Source organism: Lagopus leucura, unplaced genomic scaffold (assembly GCF_019238085.1).
Source record: "Lagopus leucura isolate 7727_CA_CO unplaced genomic scaffold, USGS_WTPT01 Super-Scaffold_797, whole genome shotgun sequence".
NCBI classification, from domain to species: Eukaryota; Metazoa; Chordata; class Aves; order Galliformes; family Phasianidae; genus Lagopus; species Lagopus leucura.
The window spans coordinates 3,812,009-3,837,170 of NW_024962259.1; the positions used below are offsets into that span (position 1 = coordinate 3,812,009).

Below are 25,162 nucleotides of genomic sequence, written 5' to 3' on the forward strand. Positions count from 1 at the left end.
ATTCCATCCTAACTCCATTCTCATTCACTAACATTAGAGTTCCTCACAGATCAAATAAATAAGGAAATAAATAAAATTATCTCAAATAAATGAGAAGACAAGTTTTGATTCTTACATTAAAAGAAATGTGTATGTCACTCTTTATCATATCTTCAAATGTTTGCAAATCTATACAGTGCATAGATTTATTTGTTCATTTATTTATTTTGCAGGAATTTGCAATTTATTATTGTATTTTACAGCCTTGTATGAAGGTTATTGGAACTTACAGTGGAAGACATTCAAATTACAGCCTAGTTATAAAAGTCCTTTCTGTCTTCTTTCTACAAACAAGTTCATCCTAGGCTGTTCCCAGTGGCAATTTGTAAGTTGACTCACAGGCTCTTCCATCAGCCCTGCCATGGGGCCAGCAACCCCTGGGACAGCAGGAGACAGGTAAGAGAAGGAGTTGTTCCAGCTCTGCCAGCGTAATAGCTAGAAACAAGCCCAAAGTTTCAGACAACTTCAATAGGCCTTTGCTGATCTGACTGGCTTTGACAGAAATGAGCTGGGGAGCGCACAGGCAAGATGCTGCACCAGATCAGTGGGAACTTTCAGCAGCTCAGCAGTGATGAATGGCAGCAACCTCGTCCATCAACACAGCAGGAACCACTGTCCAACACATTTTGCTCAGAAGCTGCCCAGTTCAAAACAATTTCTACAATTGATCTTTTCCCATCCAAGCTCATTTTATGTCAAATGAGTCAAAATGCTGGCTCCTTTGAGAAGGTGCAAACCATAGCTTTGTCTTACTAAAATGTAATGTACTCTGTTGGTATAAAAGTATTCAAGCATGTGGAATTTTAAGTATTTTTTGAACTCTATTAGCATAGCTAAAAAAATAGTCCTTTCCTGTAAATCTGGCCCAAAGAATCGAGACATCCAGCTTGTAATTAATATGTTAGGTACTCATAAACTGACAGAAAATCCGAGCAGTGGCTTCTGGATTGTAAAATTCTCAAAATATGAACATGCTTCAGAGACTTTCTACAGACACCTTACAGTCATCTTTAGCTCTGGTGCATGAGATGTCCAGCGACTTCAACACAGCTTAAAGGCTGACAAGAGTAAGTTTGGTAAGTTTATCCAATGGTACAAACATGAATGGAAATCAAATATATGCAGCAAATATCAAACCTGTTCACTTTAGTGAGTTACAGAAGGAGATCTGAATGGAAATTCATGCAATAAAGAACTGATGCCACAACTTGCATTTTTGTCTAGTTTGAACTTAGGACCATGCCAATGAACACAGGAGAGTTATGTTCTGCTCCATAGCACCTCTTCCTTCTATCCCAAATACACTGCATTATATTCAACCAGTTCCCTTGGGATCAAACACACTGCCAAATCCTGTAGTGAGAGACTGATCCAAAACTCACCGAAGTCTGCAGAAATATTTCAATTGATTTCTGCGGGCTTTGAAATAGGCCCATATTGACATCCATTCAACTTTATTGAATCAAGCCTTCCTGCGGAGCTGCAGCAGCCAATGTGGCCGTAATGATTTCAAAACCAAGCTCCAAGGCCACTGCCAATCAAATAACATCAGACCAAGTAAATGACAGCAGAACAAATTCATTATTATTTATCTACATTTTAAAGTCAGTTCTGTTTTCTGAGCTCACTGCTGTATTTTCCAGGTGAAGGAAACTTTCAGCTTTGATTCCTCATAGGTTTGCTAATCCAAGTCACAAACTACTTGTTTATCACTGGCCACTGAAGTAAGCATAAAGCTTGCATAAGGGAGTTTAACATGCCACAGTGAAGAGATGCACAAAAATTACTGTAGTTGGGATTTTTGGCTATCTGCTAGTGGCCAACATCAACTGTCTAACTCATTTCCTGTCATTAAACTCACAGTAAAGTTCTACTGTCATTAATAGGAATCAAGCATGAGCTTGCTGCATAGGATTTGGCATTCTCTCTTGTCACCAGTCTGATTCCTCAATGGCTTAATGGACAACACGCCCTCCTAGAGCAGGTCACTAGAAGAAAAGCTACAGCCTTTTACATCCTCTGCTCGATCCTGTGTATTTCTTACTTGCTCAAGACATTTATTTCCCCACATATCATGACATAATTTCAAGGACACTGGTTTAGGAGGAAGGCTGACTGTGTAAAATATGAGCATAAAAGGTAAGAGTCTCCTTATGATTTTACTGTGTTGTGGATTGGGATTCTATTCTAAGAAATCAGTTGGGAAGTCCAACAGAGAATTTACAGCCAACCCCATGGAAAATGTTCATCTGTTAGAGAAAAGGAGTTTAGTAAGCATCAGCAGAAGAGAATTTCCTAAGGCGTGCTTAAATACGTCCAGACGAGGATGGCATATTCTTTTATAATGCCAGAGTAGGAGAGATTAACCTGGCTTTTAAAAGGGCATAAAGAAGAGTTCTGCATCTGCTATTTTACATGATTCTGAAAACACAGACTACTCAACAAACAAGGTCTTGGGCCCAGTAATAATTGTTTTTTTCTGCTTTCTTGTCTTTATTTAATGTGATCCTAAAGAAGAGCTCCCCGCACTTCCTGTTTCATTAACTTTTCAAGAACAAGATGCAAATCTTATTTCAGCATCTTTCAAAGCCCACAGGTACATCTATACAGTGCCATACTTGATAAAAGCCTGCTCACCCACAGGATGCCTTGGTTCCCTAACTCCTATACTGTACTCCATTCCTATAATATTTTCATTTTGCCAAAGATAGATAATTCCTATTTTTTTATTCAAGTATTCAAACCAACTCTCACCAAGGAAAGAAATCCCTCTTGCTATGCCATCTCATTGTTCACTGAAAATCCATCAAAAATTATGAAAATTCTTTTAATTAAACTCTGCATCCTTAAAGGCTTGAATAACAGTGGCTCCTGCCAGCTGCACTTAGCTGATCTTACTGGCCAGAAGACGGCAAACACCTCCTTAAAATCCTGAGTCTCTTTTATAACCCATCAGAGGAGAGAGAAAGCATCAGCAGACACTGCTGCAGTGCAAGGATGCTACCTTAAAATTACCAAAATCCGTAGAAGGAATTACACTGACTACTAAGTGTCTACAGTCTGATTCGTGCTTTCGAACACTGCTGATTTTGTCCCATTCAGTGTCTTTGAATCGCTCAAGAAATCTTTTCCACTGCAAAGAAATACTGGCGGGATGACTCGAAACCTGTGACTCCCACATATTTCTCAGAGCTGATGACAGTAACAGCCAAGCCTGTGGTTTATTCTTGTGCAGATCCTCTCCTTCCCCACTCAGGCGTTCCCATTTCACTAGAATCCAGGCAAAGATGCATTTTCCAAGAAGCCCTGGGCTTGCTGTTTATAAACCAACCTATATTCAATCTATTATGCATGCAGCCCCCGCTGGAGTATTCATAATATGACCTCTGCGTACCTGCCGCGAGCCGGGATATCTCTTTGAAACCCGAAGCATCCCCCTCCCTCCCCTTTCCCTCTGCCGTGCAGTGATCAATGAAGGCACCCGCGGTCGGAGCGGTTGCAGGATCACCATCTCACATCCTTCTCAACCGGGATTTCTACTTGCGACCCGCAGGTTCTGCTCCCCCCTCCCGATAGCGGCAGGGCGGCCCGGGGCAGCCCCCAACGCACCGCCCGCGCAGCGCTGCGCAGCTCCCCAACCCCTCGTCGCTGCCTTTCTGCACTCGGCTTCCCCTTTCTGCAGAACGGGAAGCGCAACCTCTCCAGGTGCACCTCTTTTTGGATGGGGGAAAAAAAAAAAAGACAATTAAAATTTGGACGCACGTTTTAAACAAAGTGAGCGGCCGCTTTTGGAACGTGCCCGAAAAGCCGGACGGCCGCGCGAGAGAGGGAAGGCTGCCGCTCCTCCTCGCCTCCCCCGCTCGGCCCTGCCCGCTCCCCGCCGCAGACCCCCCTGCCGCGCTGCGATGCGGCCCCGCCGCCGCCCGCCCAGGCACCGCCTCCGAGTGGAGCGGAGCGCTCAGCCCGCGCCCGTGCGCGCCGCCGCGCCGAGCCCCGCCGTGCCCGGCCCGCGGCATCCCGCAGCACGCTGCGCCGCTCGGGGAAATGGCGAACTAGCGGGGATTCGGGGAGGAGGGGGGGAAGCCGACGAGCGATGGTACCTCCTTGCAGCTAAAGGTGGTGGTAGGTGGCTGCAGCGCGCGGCTCGAAGCTTGACCTCGGTTTGTTTTTGGGACTGCAGGCGAGAGTGACAAATCTGATGAGCTGAAAAACAGTAAAAAGCGGGAGGATTTGGGGGTAAGTAAGAGATTGCCCCAAAATCGGCAGTACTTGTTTGGGGACGGGGAGGGGGAAGGTATCTCCGCAGAACTACTGTGGATCGGGGAATGCAATTAGCTGTGCATTGCAGCACAAGTACTTCGCTAAGTCTTGCTTGTACGCTCACGTTCCCCTTCCTACCGCCAAATCCGGGAGAAGTTTGGGTTTGTTTTTCTTTTCCTCCTTCTTTAAATAAGTTTTAAAATATCGGCATCCTTAGCGAAGCCGGCCGGCGATGCGCACAAACCCCGGCTGCCCGCAGCCTCCACTTCTGCAGGTTGGGATTTGGATTTGAGGGGGAGGGGACGAGTGCCGGTGCCCCCCCGGCCCCGACCGCAGCCCCTCCCGGGGCCGCCGAGCTGCGCGGCCGAGGTCGGAGCGGCCCCGGTGGGCGGCAGCGGCGGGGGCAGCGCGGCCGGGGCCGGGCAGCGCTTTGCGCGGGGCAAGAACGACCCCTGCAGTCACCGGGCGGAAAGCAGCCTGGGCTCCGGGGATTGCAGAACGCCCGGCTGGAGAGCCGGCTGCGTCGCGCTCAGCTCCGCGCCGCGGAGGTGCGGTAGCGTCGGGATGTGGGGCGAAGGCGTTGCAGCGGGTATTAATCTCTTTCCGCTCGTTTTGTAGCAGCAGGAGAGGAAACCCCCTTCCTCCGTCGCCTCCCTGCCCCAGGCATGTTGGCGCTGCCCCGCTGAGACGTGCAGAGTTTGGGGTTAACTCGCACCCGGCCGCCCTGGAATAGAGACGCTCCGGACCGGATCGGTTGGGGTTTGTGGTCTATGTCTTGTTGGGAAATCCGGCGGATTTTTTTCTCGCTCGTGGAGGAAGAGCCCCGTCCTGGCGGTTGGCTTCGTGGTGTTTTTTGGAGGGCGAAGGAAGGGAAGGGATCTTGCTTGAGCCGTACACAGAGAGAGCTCGGACATGTGTTGTCAGCACATCTGGGGAATACAGTCTGCAAGTCCAGAAGGAAAATTGCCGGGATCGTTCAAACTGCGATATTGATCTTTGTTATTTTTTTTCGCCGAGGGATGCACTTGGCATGAGAATCAGAGGATGGAAATTGTTTGGGAGGTGCTTTTTCTTCTGCAAGCGAATTTCATTGTCTGCATTTCAGGTATGCAACCAGCACAGAAAGGGCGGGTGTGGGTGAGAAATACCTGGCAGGGCTGCCGGGGTTTCCCTAAGCGAGGGGCAAGAGATGGATAAATGCAGATCTAAGCTGTAGTTGAATAATGCGTGAACAACATATTGTGAGTGGATCGTGACAGAAACCATCAGCAATCAGTTCCCCCCTTATATCCAGTACCTGTAATTACGATACACTGGTTGCAATAAATAACCACAGTGCAGTGATTAAGCAGGTGCTTCAAATTCCTAATGTATTCTGGTTGTGATAATTAATCCCAACACTGCAGTAATCTCAGAATTTCATAGCTCTTGAAGTTCTTAAACTCGGTGGCTAGGATTCCAGCTTTAGACTCCTCATTTTTAAGCATGAAAAGATTTCTCTCTCCTCTAGTATACAGAAATCAGGTAATTTCAGTTGTCACTAGAGCTTGTCCAATTAATGAATAGGCATGGCCGGGTGTCTAGCGTAAAGGATTGGAACAATTTATTCTTGGGGAAAACACTTCCTTCTGCTGCAAAAGCCCTGGCTGCCTTGTTAATTTGTCATGTCAGTCATGCTGGAATAATTATGTTGTAGGAGGTAGTAGCGGGGAGGTGGCCAGTCTTCTAGTTCAGGACACTTCAGCGAGCCCTATGGGGATCCAGGCCGCCCGTGTCTCCTGCCGTTCCGCTTCCCTGCAGGCTGCTTCTGCCCTCTGGGTGTTGCGTAAGTCCGGGAACGAGAACGTGAGCTCCACCAGCCAGTGCTCTGCAGGGGGAGAGAAGGGCATCCCAGTGGGCACGGCAGAGCCTGACACAGCTGTGGTGATGGAGAGGGATCTCCAAAGCTCCCTTGGGGTCGTGCAGAGAACGGTTCGGCCGGCCCACAGCCAGCAGATCCTGCAGCACTCGCCCTGGCAGTGCCTGCCCTCACTGCGCTTCCTGCAGCGTTTTCTGACTGACCCAGCCTTGCAGCCCTTGGACTGGTGACACTGGTGCTGACATATTAATACTGCCTGCATCTGACCTAAAACTTCTTTTATTCCTAAGCAAATTCTGTTGCTGTCAGCCTGTGTGGCACGTCAGTCTTTCTTTTATCCCTCCAGACTGGCACCATCTGCTACCAGGCACTCAGGTGACACCGGCAGCACCCCAAGCTGACCTTCTACTGGTGCCACTGGTGTCATCAGAATAATTCTCTCTCTCTTTAGAACAGCAAAACCTGCTGCCTCTTGTCATTTAAATCTCACGCTGATCTATTTAGCTCAGCATGATATGCCACCTGTCCAGTTCTCTTCAAATTAGGCACTTCCTTAAGTACCACAGTGAGAATGGAAAAATGAAGGTTATCACTTTCTTGGCCATCCTAACAGTAATACCTTGAGACAGAACAAAGCTGTCCCATTCTCTGCAGGTCCTTATGCCATGCAGTTAGCTGCCAGCATTTCCTAATCTTCCTCCCTCCTTTTCTCGCTTTCCCAAATGAGAATCCAGGCTCCTGAGACTGACAGTGAGGTCAGTCCTGCAGGGGGTCTCTTCCCCCTCTCTCTCTCTCTCTCTCTCATTACAGAGGATTCCAATTCCTGTTTTCCTTTTCATTTTTTTTTTTAATTATTTTTTTTTTCTTTTAATTTTATTGTGAAGGAATATATGAAATAAATGAATGATGGAATGCTTTTGCTGCATCGGCAGAGCTGCAGTTTCAAATAATTTGTCTTAGCCTTTGAAGCATGTAGAGTATGAACATAAAGGCATTTAGCCTTTGGTTTTTTATTTTCCTTCTTCCTAAGGATCTGTATTTTTTTTGGGAATCCTCAGGATTTGTCACCTTGGTGGAAAGGATTAAGATTTGTAGATACCTCGCTGACACTAATGCTATGTATCTTTTCTTTGCCATCCTTTTCACGCTATGTTTTGTAGCATACTGTGTAGCTGGGGTGTCTGGATAACAGTCCAAGGGAGGGAAGGTGTAACAGGCTCTCTTAAGGCTTGCCTCCATTTAACACTGGATTCCAGGAGCTGTGTCTGTGTGGCACTTCAGCGCTGGCCATTCATTCAACACGTTGCTGTGAAAAGCCCCGCAGTTCAGGCACAGTGCTACGAACGAGCAGAATGTGAGGCAAGGAAGGTTGTCACAGCGGTGCAGAGGCAGGACTGTTCTGTGCGTGGATCTTTCCTGAACATCAGCACAGAATGAATTCAGTGCGCACGTCAGGCTGCACCGGCCCTCCACTAAATTCAGTGAATATCTGGATTAGGGCCGTTTAAGGGCTGCCGTTCAGAGGGATGGCGTTAATCGTCGGACAGAACTGGCTGTTAAGTTAGCTGATAAGTCATTTATCATTATTAGTAAACTTCTCTTTTAAAGATAGGTTCAACTTATGTCACAAAATCTTTTGCTACTTATTTGATGAATTTAAATATAAAGTATGCTGAATGTAGCACTACTGCTGTTTCTTAATTAAATAATGAAGATATACAACTGGTTTTTTGGTATCTCTCCCATTATGTTTTAAGACTTAGTTTTGGTAGGACCTTAATGCTTACTATATGGAAAATAATCTATTTAAAGGAGGCTTATACATTTTCAAAATATGATCTGACATTTGTTATTGGTCAGTTACTTTACGTGTATTACATTGCTTGGTTTAGAAGAAATGGTACTGAGATTTAGGAATATATGTACATTTTAATTACTGGCCCTTATGCTTGGGAAATTATTTGTCTGCAAACTTTGCAAACAACATTTTAAGATCTCTTGGCATACTGAATTAAGGCTTTTGCAACTTGAAATTGTTTGAAAGGAGAATTCTTGCAGAGGGAAATGAGAAATAAGAATAGACTGAAGGACCAAGAAAACAATTTGTATCTTTTAGAAAGAAATGAAAGGCCTCTCTTTCCTGTAAGACATGATGCATATTTATTCCTTTGAGGTGTAATGTATGAAGAAAACTAGTCTTGATTTGTATTATGGACTTCAAGGTTTTGAGTTATGGTAGAACACCAGAAGAACACAGGGTAGTCAAAATGAAGATGTCCTCCAAACAGAAAGCTGAAATAAGACCCCTCTGCTTCTTTTGGAGATGCAGATCATGATGGCACAGAGGCTGTGCTGTTTGTATAGAGAAAGGATTATGGTTGATAGTATGACAACCAATTTTTTTCCGTTCCTGATGAGAACATCACCTAAGATTAATTACCATCAGTGTTCTCAGCTGTAGGTCAGATGCTTTTGATCCCATAATGGCTGTCATAATTTACTTGCATTGTCAACTGTATAAACCAGTGCATTTTTTTTTTTTTTTTTGTGATTCTAAATATTAAAAATCAATTTCAGGATAAAAACCAGGATACTGTTTTGAAACTCCTGCAGAATATTTCATTTAAATAAGGGAAAGATACCATAGTAGGCATTGATTAAAAAGATATCTATGTACATTTTCTGTTAATCCATCAACAAAATGGTTTACAGAACCTGTACCTTCAACATTCTTGTGGCTTCCTATGAATTGGTACATTACCTCTTACTGTTTTGGTTTGCAGGAACTAAAATGGATGGAATCTGTGCAAGTCTCACAGCTCTCATTATTTGAAAGCATTTTCATCTTTTGCTATCATCATGAAGTCATGAAGGGACATCCCTTCTATGATGTAATTGCTTTGGCCTATTTGGCAGAAGTCATGTGGGTCATAAATCACGTATCATGGACAGTTATGATGGTATCAAAAACCTGCTAAGTGTCAGAGGTATCTCCTGTGTATCAAGTGTCTCCTGGCATTGAGGTCTATGGGGGTCCTTGGAGCACAGTGCATTTCATTTTCTGTCTTGCTGCTTCTGTAGTCTCTGAGCTCTTATTACCTGGCATAGCACAGAGATGTCCTATAGGAACTCTAAATTATGCCAGGGCTTGAATTAGTAATTGAATGATGATGCATAAGGTCTGATAACTCTTCTTTTCTTACTGTTACATGATCTGAGGTAATTCAAGCTAGCACAGGTGGTTCTGTAGAAGAGAAGAATACCAAGGCTCTCATGTACATTAGTAGCTAACACTGAATAGCTCGTTATGTTTGAACAAAAATGTTGAAACTGTGTTGATTATTTGAGAATAATTATTTCAGAAATAGCTTTTTCTGGCACGTTTGTTAAGTAAGAAAAGTAGTATCCTAGGGGAAGGAATTATTCATAACACAGATATGTGAGAGGGAAGAAATCACTAGGCACATAGGCAGGTAGAATATGCAGCCTGGTACATCTGGTGGCTAAGATCTTCTGGCATCAAATCCACTATAGTATTCCTTTCTGCTTTATCCTATTCCCACAGCTTCATGTGTGTGGGCAAACCTTCATGCCTGCATGGCGTTTGTTGATATTACTGAAAATCCACGTGGACTCAATCCTCCTGCTCACATTCAAACACAGGATGGAGGCCATATGTTATATCCAAAGCCTCTCCATTTCTTATCATGTGAATGCTTTCTCACTTCAGAGATGTTGCCGCCTTTTCAAAAGGTGTGAAGATGTTTCTGCTTTAAAATTCTATGGAAATAGCCTTGTAGTCCCATATAAGTGTCAGCTTTTCTTTTGTGTGTGTGTCCTGTATTTTTCATCCTTCTATTTTTGTTGTTAGTTTTACAGCTAGAGCGTGACCAGATAGGCACTAGAGTGTAAAAACAACACGCATATTTTTAGTTTATATAAAGGTAGTCGAAGGGAACATTTATGAATAGTTTTGCACATATTATGCTGAGCTGTTTTCCATCCAGTAAACTGAAGAGAAGAAACCAGCAATCAGTGCTATTGTTTTACAGATCTCAACAATAAAGACACCCAGTTTTCAAAGTGGCCTTTTGGCCTTGTTGTGTTCCTCACTGACAGTTAAAAAACTGTCCAGGCTCTTCCACTGTTCTGTCTCGAAGATACAAAAGGAAGTTGTTATTGGCATAAGAGGGATGAGTGAAACGTTTCATATCTGTATTTTCTGTAGTCCAGAAGCCTTTCTGGTGCCATGCACAGCTCTATCCAAGGCTGCATCCCTAACCTTTTTCCTTTTTTCTTTTATTCTTGTTGAAAAATTATAAATGATCACTTCCCACACATTGAGAGTATCCAAAGCAATGGTCAGAATTAAACAAAATAAATGCTTTCATTGTTTGGTATTTTTCCATACTAAAATATTTCTGGTTTAGATTGGTGTGTCTGTATTTCTGTAGTAAAATAAATACCCCACAGTGTCATCTTTTGTAATATTATTGCCAGAAAAAAATATCATAGCAGGTGAAACTCAGAGAAAATAATTATAAAATACTTCTTAACAAGATACCTAAATAAAGATAGGTATTATCCGTAATGTTATCTATTAAATTTAGATATTCTTTCTTACTTCCTGTATCAAGAGCTTAACTTGCTCAGAATATCCTGTTTGTCATCTGGCTTTTAAGTATGGAACAGACAGAGTTGGGCACTGGCTTTTAAGCATGCAGGGAGGAGGAAGCTAAGCAGCATTATCATTTTTTCCTTTCTAAATGTGTTGACATCTCTAGCTTTTGAAAGTAATATTTGAGTAGATAGATTTAGAGGGAAAATGTGGTTTTTTTGCAAAATCATCTTGTCAGTTTTGTGGGTTGTTTCCAAATTAAGTTCTTTCCTACTGTTAGCTACTATAATGCACTGTTCTGCTTCAAGAATACTCCTCAGAATGGAGTTTTTCTGTTCTGCCATGGGTAGAAAGACTAGCTCAGTAGGACACCTACAGAATTTTCCTTATTAATGCTGAAAGAAAAAGATAATGAGTAATAGCGAAAGGCCTTTTGGCACACGTGACTGAGAGGTGGTATCATTTGAAGTGATGCTTTCCAGCAAAGTGCCTGATAGCTGTTCTCCTGGCAGTTGGTCAGGAAGGATTGCTGCCACAGCAACGTTTCATTTGGCCGGGTGGCATCCTTGGGCTGCTAGAAGGAGCATTAATTTGCATTTGCCACTATGGCAGAGAAAATAAAATGATTATTGGTTTCTCTTTAGGGGAAAGGTAGTGAAGATTGGTGCATGCTGGATGAAAAGGGTAATTTTACTTTAATACACTGTCCACAGAAAATGAAATTCTATGGAGAAAGTGCTATTTGTTCACACGTGGGTGGACACTCCTACCATTCACAGAGGGGCATGCTGTTTCCCATAGGGGAAGCTGCAGTTACAGTAAAAAAAGAACAGTGTTTGAGCCAGCGTTGGTCCTAACCCTGCTGCTCGGAAGTGTATGAACAGCAGATTTCTCTGAATGGGATTGTAGAGCACGGATTTTTCCAAGAATGAAAAAAGTGAATGGGAAGAGATTGAACTGCATTTCGGTCAAAAAGGAAAAAACAACGTTGTCTTTCAGTGACAAGCCTTGTAACAGTCTGCAGGCAGTAAGAGATGTTGACCACAATAACACAACGGAGAAAATGAGGTAAAATGTTGTGTGACAGATCACCTAACAGCAATATAAACATTTAACAACAGTTCCTGTTCACACTTGCTCGCACCTTGCAGCTCCAGGATGACTCTTAAGCCTTGTTTCTGGTCACAGACTGGTCACAGTCACCTCACAGCAATTAGGGAGCAGGCACGACAAGCCTCAGACAAGTCACAGCCCTGTCCCCTGCCTTGGATCACACGTGAGAGCTGAGCCCACACAGCAGAGTGGCTGCAGGTCAGCCATGTTGGGTGCCTCAGCATCCCGCCTGCCCTTAGCCTCCTTACCTCACTTCCTTTCACTGACAGGCCAAAGAAGCTTGGTGTGGACTTGTCTCCTCTCACGTGTCCTCTCCTCAGACATGCCTGGTGCTGGTAGGAAGGTGGCCAGCCTGCAGCTCTTTGTCCCTCAGCAAGATGACTGCCCCGTGGCACTCCAGCCCTTGCAAACATTCACTTCTGGAAACATCATTCTGAAGAGTTCTGCTGAGATATGTGCAGTTGACCTCTGACTGGGACAGCTGCAGCCAAATGGTGAAAATCTTGCAAGTTTGGCCCTGAGAAACATAGAATGACATTTTTGAATTTCTAGAACTTTCCATCCAGCAGAGCAGTGAGCTTGGTGCCAGCTCCGCTCCTTTGCCTCCAGACCCTCCGCCCTGGGCAGTTTGCTTCAGCTTGATGTGTCCTCAGCTGGGGTGAGGAGCCACAGCATGGGGTTGGGGGTCCCAATCCCTCCTCCTCTCTCTGCATGTGCATTACACGGTATTTTTGCTCTTCACAGTCATGGCAGTGAAGTTATGATGAGGTACAATTCCTCTAAGTCGTCGTTGTGACTAGGAGTAATGGACAGGCAGCCCCTACCTGCTGCCTCACATTCCCATCTGCAGGAGGCTGAGGGCAGCCAAGGCCCTTGCCCTGCTTTTCCCATGGGGCTGGGGAGCTCAGCAGACCCACAAACTGCTGCAGTAACTGGATATGCAGTGCAAATGGATGTGGGCATTCACCTGGCTTCCCCCCCTTTTTTTTTTCTTTTTTTTTTTTTGTTAGTATTCCTATTTATAAGTATTGTCTTATTGTTATGGTAAGTTTTTGCCTGCTGGAAAGCAAAGCAATCTACAAAGACTCCGCAATCTCCTCTCATTTGCCCAGCTGATCCTGGGGGTACAGCGTGACAGTTAGTAATTGCAAGTGGGATTTAAAGTTACCTGCAGATGCATAATTTCTATCTTCAGTAAACCCCTTGGCTCTCTCTCCAAGTTGTTAACAATTCGTCTTTGCCAGTCTGTAATTGTGCCTTGGCTCTAGAGTCACAGGTATTTAGCACACTGTGGAAAAGGATGCAAAATAGAGTAATAAATAATACTATTTACTTTTATTAGGTAGCATAGGTATGTTTTCATTCTTGTGAACTAAAAGCAGTCATTCTTTTTAGATTTTATTGCTAAACATTAATACACAGATCCAGCAAAATGCAAAACGTAAAAGATAAACTGAAGAGTTTTGCTGTATCTGCGTCTTAATGTGTGATTGTGTAAAATAATTTAGATTAAGGACGTACTCGAGAGCTTTGCCAAAGCAAGGACAAGGAGTGGTATTATGCATGAATAATACAACATCTTTGGAAATACCTGGTTCGGATGAGCAGAAATTTTCGTAATCCCTGATTAAGTCATATATGCAATAAGAAAATAGTTTTGATCGTATTCATTCTTTGTGTGGTGAAGGGAAGATATGGACTTCTATAGTATGAATAACATAGCAAGAGAAAGTGTACAATCAGAATTAAAATTGTTTGGATTTAGTTAGTTAATTCTTGCTGCACGGATGCCCTGAATGAAACAGATGCCATTTTTCACAACAGTAAACAGATTTCCCCTGGACTGCAGCAAACAAAATCAAAAACACAGAAATAACTAGAGATGGGTGACAATTCACCATGATTTTCTTATGTGACTTTCTGCTCCACTTCTTCTTCCAGTGCAGATTTTGATTTTATTTAGATCAGACCTCAAGTACAGATACAAAGAGGATGTGCCATGTGAAGGCCTGGGCTATGAGGCTTCCTGCGTGAGCGCTGCAGGGATGGCGGCACAGCTGTGCTGTGGGATGAGGAGAGACCCAAAAAATCCAGGTGGTGCCAACAGTGGTGCCTGGGGAAACCTCCTGCCAGTGTTGTGCAAGCAGCTGGCACAGTCTAGATTGCATAAGCAGGGTTTAGTCGAACAGATAGAGGAAACTTCTTGTGGGGAGTATATAAAAATACTTGTGGTTCTGTCTATCATGCTGTCTGTGGACAAAATGAGCCAAACTTGGCCTCTGTACAGCTGAGGCAAGGTGGGAGCAGGGCCAGTATGTATCACTTGAAAAGTTGCTCATGTTTTAAATGAGGTCAGCATTCATATATGGTGTTAAGATTAGATTTCTACTGTGGCAAGAAAATTTATTGTACTATTGTACTATTGTACTATTTATGAAAATAGCTAGACAAAGCTCCACATTTACATCAGCTTTATGTATTTTGGCTGTGTCTACCAAAGGACATGGAACCTTTCCTTCTTCAGCCATTATCCTGCTTTGGCTCTACTTGGTGCTGCACAAACACATAACTCTCACATTTTAAGTTCCTTACTCTTTGCAAGTGGGACCTTCTGTGTCTTCATGCTTTTAAATAATTCCTTACTTCACAGTAATAAAAGAACATATCTGACAAGACAGTCATCATCTTCCTTCCTTCTAATGCTCCTGAAAAAGAACCCGTGACTCAGATTTCAGAATGCAGAACGGTTGAATGTAAATCCTCTCTGAAAGGTCTCCCTTTCAGTGTCTGCTTTACTGATATCCTGGAAACTGCTCTTGAGCACCAACAGATGAAGATGTGCCTTGATCACATAATATCATCACATCTCTAAAAATTGATCCTACTCTTTGAATATTTCAGAAAACTCCAGAACTTAAAATCTGGAAAATAGAGCATTGTTAGATAGAAAACCAGAGCGCACAGCATAGGACTAATGCATTAAAAAAAAAAAACAAAAAACCTCAAAGTGTTTTGGATGTAACTTTCAGTCATATTATATAAACTGTACGGAAATAATCTCCTGGCATTTGCTTGGAATGACAGCCATCAGTTCCTACACATTTATTTAAAAACTTACGTAGAAACAAACACAAACGTGTTTTGGATGTTTGCTCAGGGGGAAAAAATAAAACAAGCTTTGCTAATGCAGACTGAAATAAAGAGTAAAGTAAAACCTACAGATCAGCTCCTAGTTCACAGAGATAGTATGCTGCAGAATTACTCCGCCAAAAAATGTTGGTTTTGAGTTTAATCAAGTATTAAGCAGAGGTCTCTTGGTATAAAGTCCCACTGAAAGCACACTGTGACCTCTGCTGCTGGGATTCAGGTATGTGACAGAACTGCGCTTAGCAGCTTTGCTGGTCATGTGGTCAGAATGATTTTCAATCACTTTGGTCATTGCTGGATTAAAATTGAGGCTGCAGAGATTAATGGTCTGTTGTTACTAATCCACTAAACCTCTGTTCCTAGATCTTTTAAATTGACTGAACCTATAGATTGTTAAGTAACTGAGAGATATGGTTTGTAATGTTTTTAACTATCCCTTGTGATGTTTGGTTTTAGCAGTATCCTATTATTCATGACTCCTTGAGACACTGATCTGAGCTCTTCCTGAATTGAACTTTATATATTTTTATTTATGTTATTCTGTAGTGTAATAGAAGTTTATTTCAATTTAAATGAAGATGGATGAACTAAGTTTTACTATGTTTAGACATGAGTTCGAGTTAGTAGAAGCTCAAATAAGAACAGAAAACTAAAGCTTGTGTTTGTTTCTGTCTTATAAGTGGTGGCCACCGTTCCTAACGATCAAAACCTCCACTGTCTCCCCTCAGTCTTTTTGCCATGAGCAGTGGTGGCGGTCCCAGGTAGGCTTCACTGACGTTGGAAGATGTGGCCAAATGCAAAACTGCTGTTAAAGCTTCTGGGAAATTATATTTTCTAAAATAGTGCAGTGTTTGGATTATCAGGGCTCGAGGCTATTCCCAGAGATCTAACATGGCTAATCTTCTTTTCACTACTTAATTTCTATGCAGGTGTAGGAAGTTTATCCCAGATAAAAGTCAGTGTACAAAAAATACGCATTTTAACAGGTAGTCATCAGTCAAGAATGGAGGAGACTGGAAGTGGGGGAAAGAGAACAGCATGTGGAAGAAATCAGGCTGATTATGGCTGGGAGAATTCTGGGGACTCTAAGCTGAGTAGATGCTCTGATATTAGAAAAGCAGAGTGATGGAGCCCCTCATTTATGTCTTTTGGGCTCTATTTACCGTGCCTGTGCTTAAGGTTGCAAGTTGGAATTGTTTTGGCTTTCATGTGTAGTTTTGTGAAATACTCCGTTCTAAAAGTGTAATTACAAAAATGTGTTTGGTTTTGTTACAGAAGAGTGTAAAATGGGTTCATTTAAAAATGATTATTTCCTTTGATGGAAAGAGTTGAGTACCTGGTGCATGCAGATGGGTGCAGATACATCTACATCATATACAAAAAAGAAACTGGTTTTGGCTGAATAAATAATGAAAACAGTCAAGCTTTAAACAAGTAGGTTTTGATGTTTGTTTAAACCACAGTATAATTAACTCTTTAACAGGAAGCATGCTTAAATTATATCTTGCTTTGAATGCAGTTTTGATTCCTGTCATTATGTGGTGAAAACAGGCAGAAATTTTTTTGCTTTTGTGTTCACTGCAGGAGATGTGGAAAAGTTGTAGGAAAGTAAGGTTTTGCATTTTAACTGTAGTTGCATTCATTCGCCTGGAAAAAGGGAGTATAAATTAATAAGCCATTAAAATCATTGATAAAGAATGCAATTCTGATTTAAAGGGTCAGTATAGAATAAAATTTTATGATTATTAACTTATTATGAGTGCATTCTGCATGTTTATACTGACATAAAGCAAGGTAATGTGGCTTTAACTTTATAATTAACTTCCAACTCTGTGAGAGAATTCCTGCGAATTCTGAGCTCTGTATTTCATGCAGCCATCTCTGTTTCTGAACCCTGGTGTTTTTTGCCTTCTGGTGTCACAGTAGTAGCATGTCTTGATTAAGGACTGCAAGGAGCTTTTACATCTGCTCTTGTTGCAAAGCTACGCAGGATAAACTAGGCCAAGATAGCTCATCGTGCAAATTATGGACTTCCAATTGCTTCTTTTCCTCCAGATCTAATAACGTGTTCAGATAAAACTGGGACTGTGGAAGTAAACTCAAAGCACTTAAATGGATTTTTGGCGATATCTCAATATTATCTGAAGAAAGACAAAAGCATTAACATAAGACTTAAATATGTGACTGTATGAAAGAGATGAGATCCCCTAAGAAGTCATCGCCAGTCATTAGGAAGTACAGTCCTCATCCTCTAGGAAATCAGAGTTCATCGTGTAAACAAAAACCACAGTTTCACTTACTGAGGGCTGTAGATCAATGAAAATAGTTATTGTGAAAGTGTAAATAGTGACCTTACATGTGATAGAAGTACCTGATACTGCATAAACATAAGGCCAGGCCTCTTGCGAGGCTCTATAGAAGATTGATCTGGGAGGACTAGGCCCTAACTGAGCTTCCAACATAAGGGAGTTGAATAAAGTTTGCAGCTTTGTAGGCGGGATTTGAAGCTTCAACCACATGTTGTGGTCTAAATTACAGCCTCACAGTAGGGTGGAAAACTACCCTGATCTTTAGCTAGCACTTTGGCTAGCCACTGGGAGCACTTTCTACCCGACTGTGCTCACACTGCACAAATTGTGGCATTCGTTGAGTGAAGTGACACCAAGTAGACTCCCTGTGTTTGTGTTGGTGTACTGAATGGCTTCATGGAATTCAGCCCTATGTAATAGCTGAAAATGTCTTTCTCTGTCAGACCCAGTTTTTTCTGTTTAGACACTTTAGAGACCAAAGTCTACTAGCATCCAAAGTAGTTCTTTATAATCCTGCTGAGCAAGTGAGAAATACTAATTTATTAGAATTAGAGCAGTTTTTACCCTCTTGGCTTGAGTGTAAACTAACAAGCAGCCAGATCCTGTACTTATGTAAATCAGTGCAACTCAAAAGATCTTTTCTACTTTGTAAGAAAATGGAGCTAACCCAAAGCATGTGTGCTTGGGGATCAGGTCCTGGGATGCATTAGTGGGGGGGTTTGTCTTTTGATCTGAAGTAATGCGCCTACTAGCTCTCTTAACCCAAACGTTTATTCTGTGCTTCTAATCCAAGTTTAAGACTGCCTTAAATATTACAGTTGCCACATAAACATGTAGTTTGCTCATTTGGGGGGATTTGTTTTTACAGCAGTCATACAAGGAGGGCCCTATTATCAATAGTCCTTTTTTTTTTTAAAGCTTCTGCCATCCCTTGCACTCCTGGTGTTGCTGTTTTTTTCACAGTTGCTCTTAAAGGCAATATTAACAGATGGCATGCATTGCTCATTAAATCTGCATCTACACCTCTCCGAGGACTGCAAAAATGTTGGGAAACAGACCATGTTACTGCAGTAAGTGCTTAGAAGCATGAAACTTACTGTGCTATTCATGAGCAGATTTCAGATTTAGTATGTTTTAAGTGCTATAGCAGTAGAGTTACAAATACCTTGTTTGAGTATTTCTATTTTAGCCCAGCCTAGATATGTTCCACTTTCTCACAGATTGCTTGAGGTCTTTGTGTTTCTTTCATGCTTGCCATATTTGCTCTTCTGTAGTTTTATAGTCCACAACTACTCCCTTTTAGATAGATTAGGTTCATAATGCTGGACATTAAACCTAGATGTTTCCAGATATTCCTAGATATTTCCCACCTCTGATAACACGTGTCATATGAGGTACTTGTGCTTTCCCTTAAGATCACTTTCCCTGTAATGCTTAGCTCTTCTTTTTGTTTTGTCTGCAGTAATGACCCTCTGAAAATAGGTTAGAAATACAGCTGTTACTTTTAGCCCTTCTGATTTCCAGTGTCTGAAGAGACAGCGCCCTGATGCGTGAGGCAGGAGGGCATTGTGCTGCTTTGGAATTTATCTTCTGAGTGTTTCATGTTTTTGGTGAGAGATGCAGAAACCCAACTAGCAAATGAGAATTATCATTTCACCTTCTTTGTTACTCTGATTTGTAACTGATGTGATCTGCCCAGCAATTGTAAACACATCAATATGGCCAGAAATGAAGTGCTCCCATCGTGTTTCTCTTGTTTTTCCTTTCTTTAGCAAGTGTTGGCTCAGAAGGGTTAAGCTGTTACTGATTCCAAGGTTAGGATTTTCTTTTCTAGTTGATCTGTGTTAAGGATAAGGAAACTAAAAAGTGAGTAGTACCTTAAGTGGAAATGATAGCATTTGTACAGAAAGAACCATTTCAACTCTTCTGTGTTTGAGCTGGTTGAAATGGGCAGCGAAAAGTGGAAATTCATTTCTTTCTCCTACAATTTTGCATGTTTATTTCTGATTTCTACTGGCTAAGGTTATTTCATTTTCTATAAGCAAAGCTTAAATAAAAAGTGATTTTAAATAAACCAGTTCCATTAATGGGATACAAAAAGCAGTGTAGGCCCTCCTGGGATGAAATGAACCTACTTTGTATACATTTCTGTTGTTTACTTGGAAAGGGGGTAAAGTGAACATGGTAAATAGAGTTTACATTTATCCAGTATGCTTTCTGAATGCAGACTAGAAGTCCACCTAACCTTCTGAAGAATCAGGGGTAGGAATACGAAGAGCTTGACTGTGTTAGTCATTGAATCTTGGCTCTTTGTTTTTTTTTTTAAACCCTTAACTAAGAATACAGAAGCTGTCAGGATCCTGAAAGACAAAACACATAATAACTTAAATGCTCTGAAGTTCTTCATATGCACTGTTGACCTTTGAGTCATCTGACTACTTACGAAGATTATTTCATTAGTATTTGCACATTGACTTGCTGCCAAAAAGTCAATCTGCTTTTCCAGTGCATGGTTTTGTTTTGAAGGTCTTCAGCTGTGGAATAGAATCCAGTATGTAAGAAAGAGCTGGCAGAATTGGAAGCTTTCCAGTAAATGCTTTCCCAGGTTAAACTCTGGTGATGCTGAAACATTACAAGTGTTTTATGTGGCCTCCTTTCCCTCATGCCTTACCTAACATAGCTGTTCCTGAAGAAGGGCAAGTTTTAGTTCCCACTGCCCCCAAGAGAATGTTCTACTTGTTATTTACAAGTTAGAATTTACACATCATTTGGACTTGTGTTTTGTCAAGCTCGAAACAGTTTTTTTGAAGATATCTGTGATGAGTCTTATGATTCCTCTGACAGAGTTGATTAGTTAGGATATAAATGACAGTATGGATCTCATATTGATAGCTTAACCTCCTTGTATTGTTGAAAACACTTATGCTAGCTATTTAAAACAACATGTGAACAACCATAAACAAAAAGCACAACGAATGGCTGTATCAGAAAGGGCTGACTCAAGATCAGGATAGCTATCAGTGGACCACGAGGGAAATGTCAATTGCCTTCAGATGCAGGATTAAAAAGAAGGCATATGGATGTCCACTTTCTTTTCTTTTTTTCTCTTCTCTCCCTCTTTGCTCTCTGAAAGGAGAGGAAATTCAAAACTTCACCTAAAAGAGCAGGATTAAGCTAGGAAATTCCTATGGGCAGTTAACTGTGCCTGAACTATAAATGTCCGATTTATTGAGCTTACAGGGCTGAGCTAATTTTTGTTTATGGTGAACAGACGCTGATGAGCCAGCCAAATACGTGGAGTCTGGAGAATGAAGGTACAGTTTATACTTTATCATTAGACTTTGAGTTCAATGCTTTGGCATATTGGCAAGGCCTGCATTTCACAAGGGGTAGACTAAAGTAATTCTCATGTTCCCGTCCAGTGGAGTAAACAAACAGCTACATTCTGCAAATGTTGCAGACTTGGGATCTGTTTCAAGGAAAGCCCAATTAGAAGCATTAGAAGGCAGCCTAGCTTGTCTCCTTGGGATAGGGCATGCATGACTGCAGGTATTTATCTAGTGCCTGACAGGATGGAGCTCTCCTCCTAATTGGAGCTTTTCAGTGCTACTCCGACCTAACCGAGGTGCACAGTAAGTCAGCACAGCTCCACTGCTCTCACTAAGTATACATCTGACTTGCTCTAACTGTAAGCTATCTCCTCCCAGACATGAGAGCTGGCATTCTTACGTTCCTCTTCAAGTACCAAGGAAGATAAGAAGGTGTTATTGTTACTCTCAGTTATTCCCAAGTTAATACAATGGAATCTGTCTCAGGAGACTCCCAGACCTCTTGCTTTAAGGGCTGGAAAGTTTTAGATGAAGGGTCTCTCTTGTCTGCTTATTCTTGAATTCTTTTTTTTCAAAGCTTTTGCTGCTAGCTGCAGATCAACATGATTCTAATGCTTCTTTCAAATACATGCAGGGTATGGGCTGGTGGGAGATGGAGCAGCTCTGAGAACACTTTGCAAGAGAAAAAGGGATGTGAAAGATCTGGAGCAAGAAAAGTCCATGGGTGTTAGAACTTCAGAGTTTAACCACTAGTTCACTGTCTTCTACATTTAGGACCTTTGCTAAAAAGCAGTGGCTCAGCAAACTGTGCTCCAACAGCTGTGATCCCTGGATCCCTGATCCCTTTCCTTTTAGTATTAAACTTCTTGTTCATACTGTGACTGCTGGTCCAGACGCTCACTTCGCTACGTATATCCCCTCTCCCACTCCCACAGACCCCCAGTAAGCTACTCTTAAAGGAAGGATTCATATCTCATCTACTGATTGCTTCCCACATTATTTGATCTGCTGTTGTTCTTACTTTCATATAAAGCACATGCACATTTATTATGGTGGCAATTGCTATGCAAATTGTACACAGATATATAACACGTCACAAACATGCATATGAATTCTTATGTGAGCATGATAAAAATAAAGTCAGCATCTGAGAGAAACAAATTGCCTTGATAGGCTTCAACTAAATTACAAATCCTGCACCTTCATCAGACGAAGTGCTTTGGGCTGGATTTGGGTATTTGCTCTAACTGGGACTGGCTGGCTGGGTGAAGGCAGCTGTACTTGGTGCTAGGGTGGGAAGATGAGAAAACAGTTGGTGCGGAGGAGACCGTGCCTGAATGAGGTGCTGTGGGATGGAGGAGGCAAGGAGAGAAAAAGAGGAGAAAATTAGGTCTGAACCAGTTTGGTATGGGAAGGACAGGAAAGAATTGACCTTGTAATCACTTTGGTAGGTACAAGAGGGATGCCAGGGTAGATTTTTCCTTTTAAATTTTCTTAAAAAATAAGAGCAGGGAGAGACAAGTGAAGAATTGTTATTCTCACAATCTGAAATTATCTTAACACTCAGAAATCATGAAATAACTGAAGTAAGGTTATGTGCAAGGGTTATGTGGGAAAAGACACTATTTAGCATTTTTTTGGTTTATTGCAGAGGTTGTGGGACACAGTGAATTAAAGAGAACTGCAGGAAGAGAAGACAGTCACATAGACTTCTCCAGAGAGTAGAATTTTATCCCTGTCTCTGCCGGAATTTGAGTTGCTTGGCAACTCACTTTAATCCAACTTTTCAAGGGTGGTCACTGATTGTATGTTTCCTCATTCCCCTGAGGCCCCATTTGCAGAAGAGCTGAACAGATACAGTTAAAAAGATCAATGGGAGAAATTTTTTGTTTGAATCGAGTGAATCAAGTCTAAACACAGTAAAAATCATACAGTGGGACCACAAATTGGCTAATGAAAAGTTGGGATTATCTTTCTTTTGGGAGTTTGAATTGTGTGCTGAAAAAAAAAGAAAACATGATACTTGTACCTTGAAATGCTAGCAAGACTGTGACTGAAGTGGCCTTTCACAGCACTGCCTGGTTGGTTTCAGATAATGAGCCTTTGAGATTTTCTTCTGCACAGAGAGCTGAAGCAGCAGCCCTTGCTCTCTATCTCAGACCCAAGTGTTAGGTTGAGAAAGATAGGATCATATAGGCAGGAAAATATAAATGAGACCCCTCCCCTCAGACAGATGTATAATTCCAAATGTTCCATCCCCCACTTCTCCTGCAAACTTCTACTGGCTTACCTAACCTAAGAACTGCTAGGTTCTTACGTAATTGCTAGGTGCATGCTTGGGTTTGGATCTTGCTCTTTTGAAATCACTCTATGATTTGACCAGACTTCATTGGAAGAGAAAGGGGATCAGGCCCCTAAGAAGACAGCTTTTGTTATCTATATAAAAGGAAGAAATGCCCAGAGCTATTACAGCTTTGTAACTGTAGGAATCCTATTTTCCACTTTGCCTTAGACTGAAGTTTGGACATTTTTTCCTTCCTAAAGGCCAGACATATTTCTGTTATCTGCTTGAAGAGAAGGAGCATACACTAAAATTCATCTTATTTTTGTCATGTTATTATAGCTAAACCAAACAGAAATGTCTGTGTTAGCATTTTAAGTTGATTTGAGATTGGGGTTGTGTTGATAGCTGGGATGCTAACCTGGTTAGTACTGTACAGGATTATCTAGACTGAAGTCAGCTGAGTTAACAAAGCCACTGGGTTGTCAGATAAAACTTTGACTTCTTTGGGAAACAGCGCCAAGGAGAAGAGTAGGGCAGGTTGAAGGTTGAAAAAGGAGCTTTAATACAGAATGTCTGCAGATGGTGGCAAATTGTCCTAAGAAAACAGACCAGCGCATGTCTCTCTCCTCATTTTGTAGTGCCAACTCTATCTCACCCTAGCACCTGTGCACTTTGTGCCACAGTAAATTCCAGATGTGACTAAACACAGATGGGAGGAAAGTGGTGTTGTTTTAGCAGGTGTTTGGAGATCAGGATTTAACATTTTCCTTAAGAAGTCAATATCTAGCATTTCTTTGTCTTTTTCTTTAAAACCTGGGGTGACTGAAAAGTCGGTCACAGGAAAGAAGGGAAATATTGGTACTTGAGATTGCAGGTGATGTGATTTCAGAATTGTGCTTTTTCAGACAACGGACATTTGCTGGGCTTCTGGACCACCTTGACATTTATTCAGGTTGCAGCAGTGGTGTCTGTGGATTACCGCTGTGCTGAACAGCAGCACAACAGTAATGGCCTAACATTTTAAAGTGCACTTAGCCTCTGATATGTGACAAGTCTTTAATTGCATATTGAAAATCCTTTAAAGATATATTAGTGATCACTTCTAGATAATTGACTTAATTTCCAAAGTGGAATGCCTAATTGTTTGGGTTTTTATTTGTTCTCAGTAGTGGAGTTTGATGGTTCACCAAGCCTTACATGTTTCATTGGTTTCGGTTGTTATTTTTTTTTCTATTCTTTGTAGAACAGCTAAGAAAAAGAATTAAAAGAAAGAAAATAATGACATCTCTGTGCAGCACTGTTTGCAAAATGCCAGTCATGCCAAAAAAAAAAAAAGCAATTCTTTTAATTAATTTCCACTCAAAGGAGAAAGTTTGTTCTGCTGTGAGCTGTTTCTGGAGAAGGGGAGAGGGAAGAGCGTAGATCTCCTATCAACTCACAAACAAGTGCTGTTATTCCTACAAAGACCGGCAGAATAAGTACTGCCCTACAACCACTGGGTAAATATTGACAGTTCTTGGACTGTCTTTCAAGAAAAGCTTATTTTAAGAGAGCATTATCCCCAAATAGATTATATTCTTTGAGCAGCCTTCTGGTTTTGTGGAGTAAACAGACCTCACTTACTTCCTTAATATCAGAGGTTGTTGTTTTGTTTACTGTCCTGACATCTCCCACACGTTCAGGCTGCTGATGGCAGAAAATAATGAAAAGCAGTGAGTGTTTGAAAAGAAAACCCAGCAGCATTGGGCAAAGCCCCCTATGGCACAGCTGCAGAAGCGAGCAGCTGAGCTGTGCAGCACTGTGAGCTCAGTGCACCGCTCTTCATTTCTACCTGGGATTGCAGCCGGGGAGATCAGAATTAAAGAAATCCACACTCAGAAATAAAGACTGGGACATGGATGCATCTCAAAAAACTTGTGTGTATTCTGGAACTGTATTCAGAACATATTTGAGGTAGAATAATTCCTATCAGTTTAAATCTTTTAGAATGGGCCTAGAATAAGCTGCTACAAAAGCACCTTTGATCAAAATACTGTTTCTGCAGATACTGTGTCAGTCTTGTTAAATCATGTTAATCCTCACTAGTTCAAGAAACAACAACCCTTGAAGTTACATAAATGCTTGCATTAATATGAGTTACAGACTCAAGCTCCTTACATATACTCATGCATCAGTAAGAAGACCACACACACACATCAATTTCAG

The 25,162-nt window shown here is 41.8% G+C and overlaps 1 protein-coding gene across 1 annotated transcript in view; it reads left to right on the forward strand.

Annotated features, from left to right (window-relative positions):
• Window positions 1-5,343: 5,343 nt before the first annotated feature.
• CA10 (carbonic anhydrase 10) overlaps window positions 5,344-25,162 on the forward strand; it is a 152,998-nt gene continuing 133,179 nt past the window's right edge. The window contains exon 1 of the mRNA XM_042865248.1: window positions 5,344-5,404. Within this exon, the coding sequence (XP_042721182.1) occupies window positions 5,344-5,404 (61 nt within the window). The remainder of the gene's footprint in view (window positions 5,405-25,162) is intronic.